The 13,062-nt window shown below is 35.0% G+C and overlaps 1 protein-coding gene across 1 annotated transcript in view; it reads right to left on the bottom strand.

The window, feature by feature from the left end:
- PPFIA1 (protein tyrosine phosphatase, receptor type, f polypeptide (PTPRF), interacting protein (liprin), alpha 1) overlaps positions 1–12,730 on the bottom strand; it is a gene marked incomplete at its 3' end in the record, with an annotated part of 28,444 nt that extends 15,714 nt beyond the window's left edge. The window contains exons 1-10 of the mRNA XM_009583556.1: positions 12,593–12,730; positions 11,666–11,812; positions 10,643–10,777; positions 9,474–9,557; positions 8,752–8,883; positions 6,321–6,383; positions 4,952–5,031; positions 4,561–4,693; positions 3,671–3,894; positions 3,043–3,277 (exon numbers count right to left, since the gene is read on the bottom strand). Of these exons, the coding sequence (XP_009581851.1) occupies positions 3,043–3,277; positions 3,671–3,894; positions 4,561–4,693; positions 4,952–5,031; positions 6,321–6,383; positions 8,752–8,883; positions 9,474–9,557; positions 10,643–10,777; positions 11,666–11,812; positions 12,593–12,718 (1,359 nt within the window). The remainder of the gene's footprint in view (positions 1–3,042; positions 3,278–3,670; positions 3,895–4,560; positions 4,694–4,951; positions 5,032–6,320; positions 6,384–8,751; positions 8,884–9,473; positions 9,558–10,642; positions 10,778–11,665; positions 11,813–12,592) is intronic.
- Between the last annotated feature and the right edge of the window lie 332 nt (positions 12,731–13,062).

Below are 13,062 nucleotides of genomic sequence, written 5' to 3'. Positions count from 1 at the left end.
ACCAGTAAATAAACTAAAGAGTTTTACCTTTCTACGGTGTTTCCTTAAATCACTAGGCTGATAGATGCATGCAAAGAAAAGAAGTTTAGAAAAGCCATATTTACTGTAAACTGTAGCACAGGCTAAAACAACTAGTACAGACAAAACATATCAGGGAGAATATAAATAACAATTACAGCAATGGCACAGAGAAAGATACAGAATATGAAGTACTCTTCAAATCACAGATTACTTATACATATCCCTGAAGAGGGGAAAAGGAAGGGGGGGGGGGAAATATCAAGACTTAAGTTGGTTGCCCTACAAAAGTACCGTAGATATTTCAATGTATTGGTACCACAGGCAAATTAGCACACAAAATGTGCATTATCTTCAGCAAGAAAAACAGTAAAGTACATGGGGGTGTAAGGTGTGGCTTTTAAAAAGCAAGAGGATTTCCAGTCGTATGTCAAGGACTTGCCTTGAACTATACAACCTACATGGTAGCCACGGCAGGCTTAACACGTTGTCTGTATTAGTCCCTCCTCACACCTTAGCGATTTCTGCAGTTGCTTTCTACACAGCATAAAAAGCAGCCATACTTTAATACTGTGAAAGACAGAGTGCCAACAATAGCTTATTTCTATACAGTAACAGTATTCTGTTCTTTTTACTATGTTTAAAGTGCTGGAATGTTTCAGCAAGAGTCTACCACTGGTTTTATTTTATCCTCCATCCACTCCAGAAGCCGCTGTATCTCACTTCCTAGGTACTTCCCACATCTGCCAGTGCACAGAGCAAGGCAGCATCCCTGAGTTACACAAACGAGTTATCAAGTTATTCAGACTGATGCTGACAAAAGTTTAATCGAGATAATTTGTTTAATAATTATTACTGTATTTAGTGACAAATTATTTCAAAAGACTGTAACCAAAAATACAGTCAGTCCCCTTTGAAGTTTGGCGGGGGAGTTGTGTGTTGTTTCCCTCCCACAAATGGTAACTTTTTATCATTTTTTATTTAGAATACATGCAAACTATGCAGCATAAATATGTAAAGTTTTGTTGAATCTGACCATAGAGTACAATGTTAATAAATCATAGTTCATAGAATCATAGAAGGGTTTGGGTTGGAAGGGACCTTTGAAGATCATCTAGTCCCTCCTCTTAGACAAAGCACAGCAGACTCATTTTACCCTTACTGGATCTTTCATCTATTACATCTGATAACCCATAAAAATGAAAATGTTTACAATATGGAATGAAAACTGCCCACAAGGACTGTTCAAGAGCGCTGCAGGTTTCACAATTTATCATGTTGATGCTTTTTAATTTATTTTAATCATGAGGGGTTTTCAGCTAACTGAACTGCCTAGCACCACTACTGCAGTTAGCATTAAGCTAATGTTCCCATCATGCTCATAAACTAATGCAAATTTCTATTAAAACATCGAAAAAACCCACAGGAACTCATTCAATCTGATAATTCATAATAGCCATTCCAATAGTTTCTAGAAAGCTCTTGTTCTGTAACTCTAGAAGCATAGCTTCTTGTTTTCATGCTTTCACAAAAGCCGTCACAAATCAGTCGTCAGGTACTAAAACGTCAGACAAATGCAACTGCAAACAATGGATCAAGTGCCTTTGAGTTACAATTCTTATGATCTGAAGTGAACTTAATTATTTTACTTTTGTTCAGTTACATTAAATTTTAACACAAGGCACATTATTCTGATCTAGTTTTCATGAAAATAGCTACTTAAATTTGTATATGGTTTTCTGTAAGAGAAGTACTTAGCTTAACTACTTATTACTGTGAAAAGTAAGAATATAAAGCACTCCACATTTTGAAATTTTTTAGTTTCTGTAAAAGTGTGCTTGACTCTGGATATACAACCAGAGCTAGTATAATGATTTTTTCTTTTTTTAAATGCAAGAAAGGCAAAATGATTCCTTTTTATGAACAAAATAGACCTTTTGGTATACATACACATTCATTTTAAAAAGCCAGCAAAAGTAGTTAGCTGAAATACTTGGTTTTAAACACTCTATAAGAGACCTAAATGAGCCAAGTCAGTCATTTACTGTCCACCTGCTCTTACAGTGATGGACAGCATTCCTTGTCTACTGATTGGTATGGTATAGGCATGATACAAGTGCAGTAATCCAAGACAATAACGTATACTAAGTATGGTGTTGCATGCACAACTAGTAAGTACAGTTTCCAAATGCACATGCAAATCTGGAGACAAAGTAATGTATATAGAGCTAAGTTAGAGAAGGAGCTTCTCCTGGACAGTGCTTGCAAATAAATACCTGTATCCAAGATGCTCCTTAGTGAAAGGTATTCCAAATATGAGAAACTGTTAGGTTTGCTTAACATTTATGTAAAAACAAAAAAATGGAAAACTTATATCGTGTTTTTACAGATCAGTTTACATGCATAAAGCAGCTCCTAGAAGGATTAGTTTTTCTAAGCAGTCATATGAATGTCAAAAGAATGGATCCATCTTTCTCTACTCGCTGAACTGCTAAGCCCAAGCTACTACCTCATCAGCTACTAGGTCTAACAGATACTTCTTTTACCTACCAGTCTTAATAGGCTAAAAAAAGACACTAACACTCGTTAATATTAAAACAGCTGTGATACCGTCAGTCTTCAAGATAGCTAAAAAGTGATTTGCATATATTGCGAAGTATTTAGTGGAATAGTGGACTGCTAAAAATAAAGTTTAAAGCAGAGGGAGAAACTGGTTGCTGTACCAGGGGTTGAAAAGAAAACATTATTTCTTCTAGGAAGAGGAATCAGAAGAAAGACCATAACAACAGAAGGAATACTTAGGCATGAGATGTTGACCAAATAACAGACTTGGTTTCTGAACGTTTTTCCTAATCATTATGACTGTATCTTACACTTTTTATAGAAGTTGAAAGGAAGCAGTAGAAAAACCTAGAGAAAGGAAAAATACAGCTGAGTAAGAAGGAGAGGAAGGGGAAATCAAACAACCCATTTCCTAGAGAAAAGGAACACTCTTCTGAAAAATTAAAGTTAATGGATACTTACCAGTGTCATGATACCTAGTCTGTCCACTTCCCGAGCTGGACTATGTGGAATCCTCCTTGGGGTGGAGCGGCCACTGCCAGGCGGGGAAGAACCAGCAAGTGAGCCGCTTGCATAGGGAGGAGGAATGGAGCTCATGGACCGGAATCGGCCATGGGCATCCAAACTTCCACTACCCACTCTGCTTTCAATCTCCTCTGCACGCTGTTCTGTGTTTTCCTTTTCTTCTTGTATAAGTCTACAAGAAAAAAGTTTCAGAGGAACATGACATTCAAACAAGCACCACAAACAGAGAGGCTGACTCAGGCATTAGAAAGAAGGAGCACCCGGCAGACAAAACAGCTACACTGAAAAATCTTCTACTCCAATCTGAAAAAAAGTGGTAAACACTACTGCTGTCACCATCGTGCAGGGATTTCTGTCAAACTAGTAATACACAATCCCTTCCATAAATAGGACTGAAGACAAAGAACCTGAATAGTAGTTAGGCATAAGCAAACTAGTTACTTCTGTCAACCCATCGCCAGGAAACTGAATGGGCAACACCATTAACCAAGTAACCACACAAAAAGGATTTCTAGTGTCACAGAAATTCATTTTTATCAAAACCTTAATAGCAGATAGACCATACCTAATCTCTTTGTTGATTGCATCCAACTGTTCTTGAAGCATCATGGCCAAAGTCTGAGCATCAGCCTGACCACTTGGTGACAGCAGATCAACTGAACTGAATATAGTCTCCCTATCATCCTCAACATCAGACACATCAACATCACTTTCAAATGCTTGTGCCACATTTGCCAATACACTTGCTTGCTGGGCTCGCTCCCAGTCCTGCTCATTCAGAGTTTGAACCTAAGAGAATTAATTAAAAAAAAAAAAAAAAAAATCAAACTCAAATGGGAAAAACACGACACTTCTACTGTTTTTCAAGATGTTAAAATATTTTTTTAAAAGCCCACTTACATGCTGAATGCATCCATCAAGACAGCAATGTTTAGAGAAATGTGGAAAAAAAAAGCTATAATGTAGAAAACTTTGCATCTTACAGTTAAGTGAAATTTAAAAATGGACAGCCCCATTGAATAAATTAAAACATAACATATCTTGGCTAAATACACTCTAAATTACGGCAGAATTTTGCTATCAAATCCAATGAGAATTTTGGAATCAGCTTTATGTAATGAGAACTTATGTGTCCTGATAGGGACTTGAAATTACTTGCGGAACAGTAACATGATAGATTTATGTATAGACACAAAAGTAGGACTGTTTCAAATTGTATTTTACAGGCTTATCATACTTAAAACAAATTAGACTTCAAAATCCCAATTTTGCAATTATTTGTTTACAATTAAAAAGACTAGCAGCTATGCATTAGTTAGTAAAACAGGATACATAAAATCTAGCAGTTTTATTGCTATGTACCCCTATTCTAAAAACTCCTTGCAATAGATTACCTCATCTGATCTACTTTGTTGCCAAAGTTTTATTTTTATTTTAATTTCAGAGCTCTACTACCTTTGAAGGTTCGTCTCTGAGAGCTGCCAAACGTCCTTTTTGGGGACGCCTTAACACTGATGAGGTGCCATAGGAGTCTGTATGACTGTCAGCCACAGACGAAGATGTCATAGGGTACCTGAAGTCTGGTCGGCTAGAACACGAAGAAACATTTTATCCTTATGAAGGTAGGGGGAAGAAACAAACCAAAAAAGCCACCCAAATGATTCCTATTGTCCCACCAGTGCCATTTTTTTTTTTTAAGCAGTATAAAAACTGCTTTATATGCTCTACAAAGAATACGTTTTATAGCTATGACTGAAGTATTTTCAGTTATAATAGGCAAAATTACATTTAGCAAAGTGACTTTAAAGAAATTAGTAAAAACTGCACTACAGTTAAGTGCTGGTACCTATGATGAAGTGATGTGGCTCTAAGTCTCACTTGGTCATTTTCAGCCCTTAATGCATCAACATTTAATACAAGTTGATCCTGTGAAAATAAATAGATAAAATACATAACAATATGCTTTAAAAAAAAATCAGTGTCAAACACTGATTTATAAACTAACACTTAGTTATTTGATCTCATTTCTATGAAACTCAGAAAAAATAGATTTTAAAACATACCCTTCAATGACGTAAAATGTAAAAATTATTTTTACTACACGCCATACAGCACCATCACAAAAGTGCATCCAAGAATAATTCTGTTGCCTCTCTACACTGTAGCTTTAGGTAATGACAATGTGTATTTTAAAAACAGCTACTAAGTAAAATTCACATATTACTAACTTTACTATAATTAAGTGATAATATTTAATAAGCAACAAGAAAATTTTTCAAGCTCTGTGCACAAAAGGTTCTAAATGCATTCACTTTTAACTTGGACATTTTTACATGCTCTAGAAACTCAGAATTTAACAACAGAGAAATCCAATGACTGAGAAAACAACGAAAAACTAATAAAAGTGGCTGATGATGAACATCTGTGCCTTGTGTGAAAACTGCTGGCCTACACATACAAAAATCCAAAGCACATTCTGCAAAATATTCTGAATGCGTTCTTCATTTTATTACAGAAGCACAGCCTCTACAGTTTGGCCTAGCTACTTACTAGAATGATTTGGGGAGATGCAGTACACCTGTGATTTAATAAGCAATAACAAGTATTATTTCAGAACAGATAGCGTGACCACAAAAATCAATTGCCACTGCTTAAGGATGCAAAGAAATGAAAGGCCCCACCACTATTATTCAAGAAGGGAACTTGTCAGTTCCAGGACAAGCAAAACACCAGCCAGCTGCTATTGCAAAGGAACAGCCAAGTCTAATAAATATTTCTCTCCCTGCCCCCAATTCTTAAAACTTCAAAAAATTTTTATCAGTCGAACAAGCATTTCATGATACCCAATACTTTAAGAAAAAACTTATGGAAAAATACCCAACATTAAAAGTATTTATCTTTTCTTTTTACTGTTCAAAGTCATACATACAACAGTATAAAAATTCTACACAATCTTCAAGCTTTGGCAAATTGCCAATATATCCAGCCACTTTACATATTCAGAAGTGCGTTAAGTCTTTGAGTAAAAAGGTATGTATTACCTATAAAATCATCATAAAACTGAGGCACATAGTACCATAAAATGAGCAATAAGCTCCCTACTTTTAAACAGACCAGGTAATGTTAAGTTTTATGGGGGAATTCAAATCTGGTCCTGCTATGTAGCAATGCAGCAATTATTTTCCAATATAATATTTCAGAAATGTGTGTTATACCTTTTCATGCTGAAGTTCCTCTATTTGTTTTTTTGCATTTTCAATTTCTCGAAGAAGTGAATTCTAAAATAAAATGTATCACAAAATACGTTACTTATAAAACCTTTCAACTCTTAAACCATAACCAAGATGAGCATCAAAAAATTTCAGTCAACACTATACAGATGCATCTTAAGTTACAGATACTTTACTGCTTACATCATTTCACTTTGATTATGGTTGAAGTTTTATCCTTTCAGGTGTACAGCCCTCTAAATAATGGATTTAGTAATAGTACAAGTTCCATAAAAATTTAATACCAATATCAGCCATTTAAAGCTCCGTTCAACAAAACTGGTAAAAAAAAGGAATAAATAGCAGCTAAAATAATTCAAAGTAATTCACTGAGTGGTTACTAAGGCATTACTGGCTGTTATCATTATGTTTTCATTTTATTTTCACTGGCCTGACATACAACATTACTATACAATAATATCTTGGATGTACTGTACCTTCAGAACTGCAACACTCACTGACTTACAGGCCTTCATTAACATCAGAGCTGTTGTCTTTACAGTTAAACCATGACTTCTAAATAACTCCAGTAAATATAAATACTTATGACTACTACAATCTCTTTACTCAAAGCAGTTTCCAAATTCAGACTAAGAAACATCTGGGAATTAAGAAACATTTGAGAGCTACAACAAGCAAAGAATTTCAACTACTGTATTTGACTGTAGTATGTGGTAAGGGAAGGATTATAAAAAAAAAAAAAACAATCAGAGATTCCCCCTTCTACTAGGAAACTTATAACTGGGTTCTTTTCCTTTTCCACTATTGCCAAGAAGTTGGGCTAAACACATTTCCTTGAGGTAAGTAATACCATTATTTGCATCTTAAATGTGTAATAAAGTTTCATACATGAACAAACAAATCATTCCGGGAAAAAAGGCCAAGTGATCAGAAGAAAGTCTTAAAATTTTACCTGCATATTTCTTTCCAACTTATCATAAAAGAATAAGCTGCAGGCCACAGCAAGAACACTTTTCTAGAAGCTGTTACTTACATTGAAGGACAACTAGATTTTCCTCATTATTCATGAACATAGTTAGGGTTTGGGAAGTAAAGGGGAGTTAGGGTTAACCCTAAGACACCCACCCAATATTCAAGCATTTAAAAAAAAAAAAATGCAGTAAGCTGTTTTTCAGAAATTGAATTTATAAAGACTTTTTATTAGAGCGACCTTGTTGATGTCATAACAAGAATTTCTGAAGTATTAGGGGCAGTTGGTGATCTTGAAAATAGTGATGTTAACTAAAAACCCCAAGACAAAGTCTGCAGCCTTCGATGCCAGATGATAAGCACCTTTATCATTAACTCAAAGGACGAGAATCAGTAGGACCTACAGTTGTTCTGCACTACCTGATTCCTCTCAGCTCTGAGAGCGCAAAAGCAGGGAAAAGAACAACCTAAATCTTTGTAATGATTTGAGGGGAGCAGAGTCCTGGAATTCTGGAAAGGCATGTCAGATACCTGACTGATGGTTTAGGGATGAGAACTGAGTTGACATGAATACAAGAGAAAATAAACATTTATTAAAGTCTGAATACATCATTATATATTGCAACTGAAGCATTTTATTGCCATGACTTTAAAACAAAAACCACTCAGCTTTTATTGAAACATTTCCCCAGATGGTCATTTCCCCCTCCAGTAAAAGAAACTAAGTATTTTTTTCATCCAAGACAAAGAAATTTAAAGTCAGCATCAAGCAAAGTGCTACTTTAGAAGACACTGTTTTGTTTGACGCAGAATAAGGGAATCCTTAAAGACATGCATGGAAGAAAAATCCATAAGGACCTAGATTCAAAAGCAGAAGGGAAAGAAACAGAATAAATTATGTCACAAGTTAGAAGATGAATTGAACACAGGGGAAAGCTCTGTGACGTGCATTGACAACCCAGGGAACAGTCCATTTACATTCATATAACCTGTCTCAAAATGATCTACTTGGGAAGAAAATGCAAGATTGTTTCAATTTGCAAGAATCCCACAATGACTCAGCATAACTGATACAGAAAAAAAGCAATGGGAAATAAAAGAAACTGAACTGAAAAGGTCAACGTTCTAGTCCTAATTCTTTAGACTTCCTGTATTACACTGGATGAGCCTATTTATGCAGTCCACACCAGCCAACTAAGAAAGGATAAAGCTTCTCAAAAGATGTCTTCTCAACACTGTAGTACAATGCCCACGAACAATCTCAAAAAAATTAATTTTAAGAACTTATTTTCAAAATCCACACTTGAAAACAGCCTTAACAGAAACTACTAATTAATAAGGATTCAGTATTTATTTACTGAAGTTACAGACACATTGCAAAATACACAAATCACTACAAAATGTTGAACATACAATTAATGTATATGCTGGAATATAAGCTTGTTACCTTATCTTCCAAGGCAGCCATCCTTTCCTTGAGATGAAGCTGAAGCCTTTCATTAGATTCAGACAGAAGCTTATCAACAGTTTCTGACAAACGTTTATTATGCTCTTCATTCATCTTCTCTCTTTGTCTAGCCTAAGATACATAAAAGCTACTGAAATAACTTAAAATTTACAACATCTATAACAATTTCCAGGTTGTGAAACCAGTAAATTTTCTTTAATACAAATGCATTTTATTTAATAGAAATATTTTTCCAAAGGCGTAAGAAATACTGCATGTATCCCCATGACTCTGTAAAGGAGTGTAAGGGACACTTAAGACTTCAGTAACTGTTCCAAGATCAGAAGCTTGAAAATCTGAGCTTACACTTCAAGAAAAGGCAGATTTCAGAACCAATTCCATTATTTATAACCTAGGAACCAATTTTTCCATATTCACTTAATTCTGCAAGTTTTTGATCTGTCTCCTTATCAGAAAGTATGACTAGCAATTAGGTATTTCCAAACATATTTGAAATTGATTTGGAGACTTCCAGCTTTTTCTTGAGATTTAAGGTTAGCCATAGTACAGTGGCTCAAATCTCCCAACTACCAGCCCACCTAAACTCCAGCTTTATTTTAGAGATGAGAAATAAAAACAGCTCTGCTGAATGGTAGGCAGCCATGAAGGGGATTAGATTCTTTCTTTCAGCTTTGTATCTTTGCCAAAAATATGCATGGTACCCTTTGCAGTTCTTGATTCTTTTCTTCTAGTTGTGCTTCCATCTGTCTCAGTCGTTCCTCTATATTGCCATGTCTCTCCTCAGCCTGTCAATTTGAAAACAAAATCAGAATTTGTTTTTGGTTTTTTTTTTTTAAAGTTTCGGAAGCATAGAAACATTGAAGCACAATAACATATCTAACATGCTTTGCGCAATTGCCATTTATGGTAATACACAATGCAGAACGGATGCCTTTCTGTCACTAAAAGGACCTAGTAAGAGTTCATATGGTAAGTAACAAAATGATGAAGCCTCTCACCCCTAAGTACTATGAATCAACTACTATTTGCAAATGAGCTTACAACAGCAGTAGTTCATTCAAATCCCCAAGAATTAAAAAAAAAAAAAAAAAAAATTAATGCGTTTTCAGCTTTTCCTTACTAGCCTAGACAATATGACCCTTTGTTAGTAATCATGACAAAGCAGGAAGCAGCAAGCAGAAACAAGGACTAATATACAAATTCTACCTTCCTAAGCTTGGTGGTAAGTTCCAATACTTTAGCATCTTTAGCAGCAGAGTTCCCAGGAGACAAAAGGTCAGACTACAGAGCCAGTTAGGGACAGGAAAGATAACAGGGAAAGAAATGAAACTGAGACTTGAAAAGAAGACACACACACACACTTGAAATGGCTCATTTGTGGTTATTACACATAATTCTTCAGACTTCATTATTCCATTTGCAGCCTTCTAAAAATCCTAATATTAATAAGTACCATTACTTCTTTCTCTCCCCACATTCCTCAGTTGGTTAACAGTGGAAGAAATTTGGGGTTCTCCTTCAGAACTAGTTCTTGGTTTAGAAGACTTTATGCCTATTATTTAATGAATTTTAATAAAAAGCAATAAAATAATAATTCAGAGACATTTTCATAATGTAACAGAGTTAACAGAAAACCTGCTCGAGTTCCAAAGAGCAGAAATTATAAAAAAAAAAAAAAAAAAGAGTAAATTAGAGTGTGTTCATAGAGATGAACAGAAAATGCAGAAAACAACGAGAAACATTTTCTGAACTAGTTGGAGGAAAAACAGAAACACCATTAACAAACTCAACGCTTTAAGAACAGATTTCTTGTAGCAGGACACCAACAGAGAAGAGAGTCTTGATGACACTGTCCAATTTTTTGACTCACCTTTGAAAGTGCTGCAACTCTCTGTGCCAGCTCAGCTTCAACCTCCGGCAAAGTTTCAGCTTTTCTCAAAGTTTGCTGCAGCTTTTGCTCAGCTAGTTCCAGTCGTTCTTGCAATTGCCTATTTTTATCTTCACTCTACACAGGATTATGATCAGCAAATGTTTAGTGTTAAAATAGTAATTAATTTTCATTAAAAAGGAAGGTAAGGATACAGCTTACTGGCTTTACTAGACCTATGGAGAACAAACTGTCCGAAACTGGTTTCATAACCAAAGATGTGGCATCCTCCCCTTCGTTACATGAGAGAATGTATTTCTGTACAAAATTTTCTCTGCAGACAAATGTCAAGGCTGTGTTAAGACTCTGAGTTACATCAAGGAAAAAATTCCTTCATATTTTCAATAATGCTATGCATATTACCGGAAAATTTATTTTTATTTAAAGCGTGTACCACTTTTTAAAAAAATTATACTAGAAGGGACTTCTCTTGTTGACTAAGAGTTGCCTGGCTTCCTCTAGTTAGAAAGTGATTGACTAAACAACCATTTCTGGTTTTGAGTTGGCCTACTTCACATTAAGCATATGTCAAATTTCCTCCTGCAGTAAGGCAACGTTTACTTCTATTACAGGCTATAAAAATCACTACACACTACACGAATTTTAAAACTGTTTTAGCTTAGAGTGAGTAATTCTCACACATGACACTAAGGATGCTTGGATACACATATAATAACTTAAAAATCCACAATTAATAGGGACAACAGCCCTGCTGCACCATGATCAAGTGCACTAAAATGCTCAAAACCATTTCCTCTCTATAGTAAACTGTCTCATCTTCATTTCCAGTGTGAAACTTTGTACAATGCACTCCTCCAGTTACTGAAAAACAATCGCTAACAATAGCACATTCCAGATGATATTTATCTTCCTAAAAGCAAAGTGCCTTGGTACAGTAGGGACATTAATTATTTCCATTAGTTTTACGCTGACCAAAATGTACTTTATCTTATTTCAAATTACAACCTGTCGATGCATGGAGTCTTTAGTGGCAATTTCATTTTCAAGTTTATCATTGAGGTCATGCACAGATGTAGCTTCACGTTGTGCAGCGAGGTAGCGTTTCTCAAGAGTTGTGATTCTCTCTTCCATGTCTTCCTTTTGGGCCATAGTCTATGCAAGACACAAGACAGAATTTTGACTATAAGGAATAATTATTTAGTGATCAAACTGGGGGGAAAACCCACAAACCAAAAATAATAATTAAAAAAAAAAAAATCAGATTATTAGTCTGTTATTTCTCAGTAAAAAAATGAAGTAGAAAGAATAGTGTCTCTTAGGCTTACATGTTCAAGGACTTTTTTTTTTTTGAAAAACAGTGAATGTTTAAAAAGGCTGGTCTTTATTATATTACACCACACAGATCTCCTACTTACCTTTTCAATGGCACAAACACAGCAAATCTTTACTTCCTGGGGACAGTCAGAGTGTTCTTGGATTTAACTAAGCTCCCTTTCTATTTAATAAGGACACAGCACACTGCAATACATAGGACCTCGGAGATTAGCGATTGATCAGTAACAGGAACTGTCAATCACACCACTGAAACTAAAGTGATTCCTCAACCACATACATCTTTAAAAATAAAAAATTTGAACTTCATAAGCTTAGCATTTATGACAAGATCAAGCATCTTTTCAATAACATGTTAAAGTTTGCAATGCTAAATCTCTAATTTAATATATTAATGAAGTATCTAGTTAGTCATACATTTATTCTGAAGACAGATTTTCTTAAGCGATTGGTCTCAAACAAAAAATAGCACCATCATGCCCTAAACAATTTTCCTCTCACCTATCAAACCAAAGACATTCAAAAGCATACCAATGACACTGAAATTTTATAAAGCAGTTGCATTTGTGACTACCTAGATTTTGACAGTTTATTCCTCACCTCTCGTACATCTCTCTGTAACTTTGTATTCATTTCTTCAGATTTTATTAAGTCTTTTCTAGCTGTGTCAAGATCTTCTTCCAGCTCTGTTACTCTGCTAGACAAAGCAGTAAGACGTTCTTTCATTTGTGTCTGCTCTTTGTTTTGCTTATCTATGATGTCTTGGAGTTCAATCACTTTAGCAAGGTTTTCATCGTGGCATAAAGAACCATCAGAGGATCGCTATTAAACATGGGGGGAGGAAAAAAAAAAAAAAAGTATTTGCATGTTATACAGAAATTTGAAAAACAATTACTTACCTGTAAACACCCCTCCCCCAAGATATTTTTATTCTTGGATAGACTGCAAAAATTGAAATTGTGGTAACTGAGACTTTTTAATTAAATCATCACTCAAAAATCTTTTATTATAGTTTAAAATTAAAATATTAAAGTTAATGATTAAAAATCAGACACCAGCTAAAAAAGTAA

The sequence above is a fragment of the Fulmarus glacialis genome, unplaced genomic scaffold, assembly GCF_000690835.1.
Source record: "Fulmarus glacialis isolate BGI_N327 unplaced genomic scaffold, ASM69083v1 scaffold2318, whole genome shotgun sequence".
Taxonomy (NCBI): domain Eukaryota; kingdom Metazoa; phylum Chordata; class Aves; order Procellariiformes; family Procellariidae; genus Fulmarus; species Fulmarus glacialis.
Note: the sequence above shows the minus strand (reverse complement) of the source record. Positions and strands in the feature narration are given on the sequence as shown.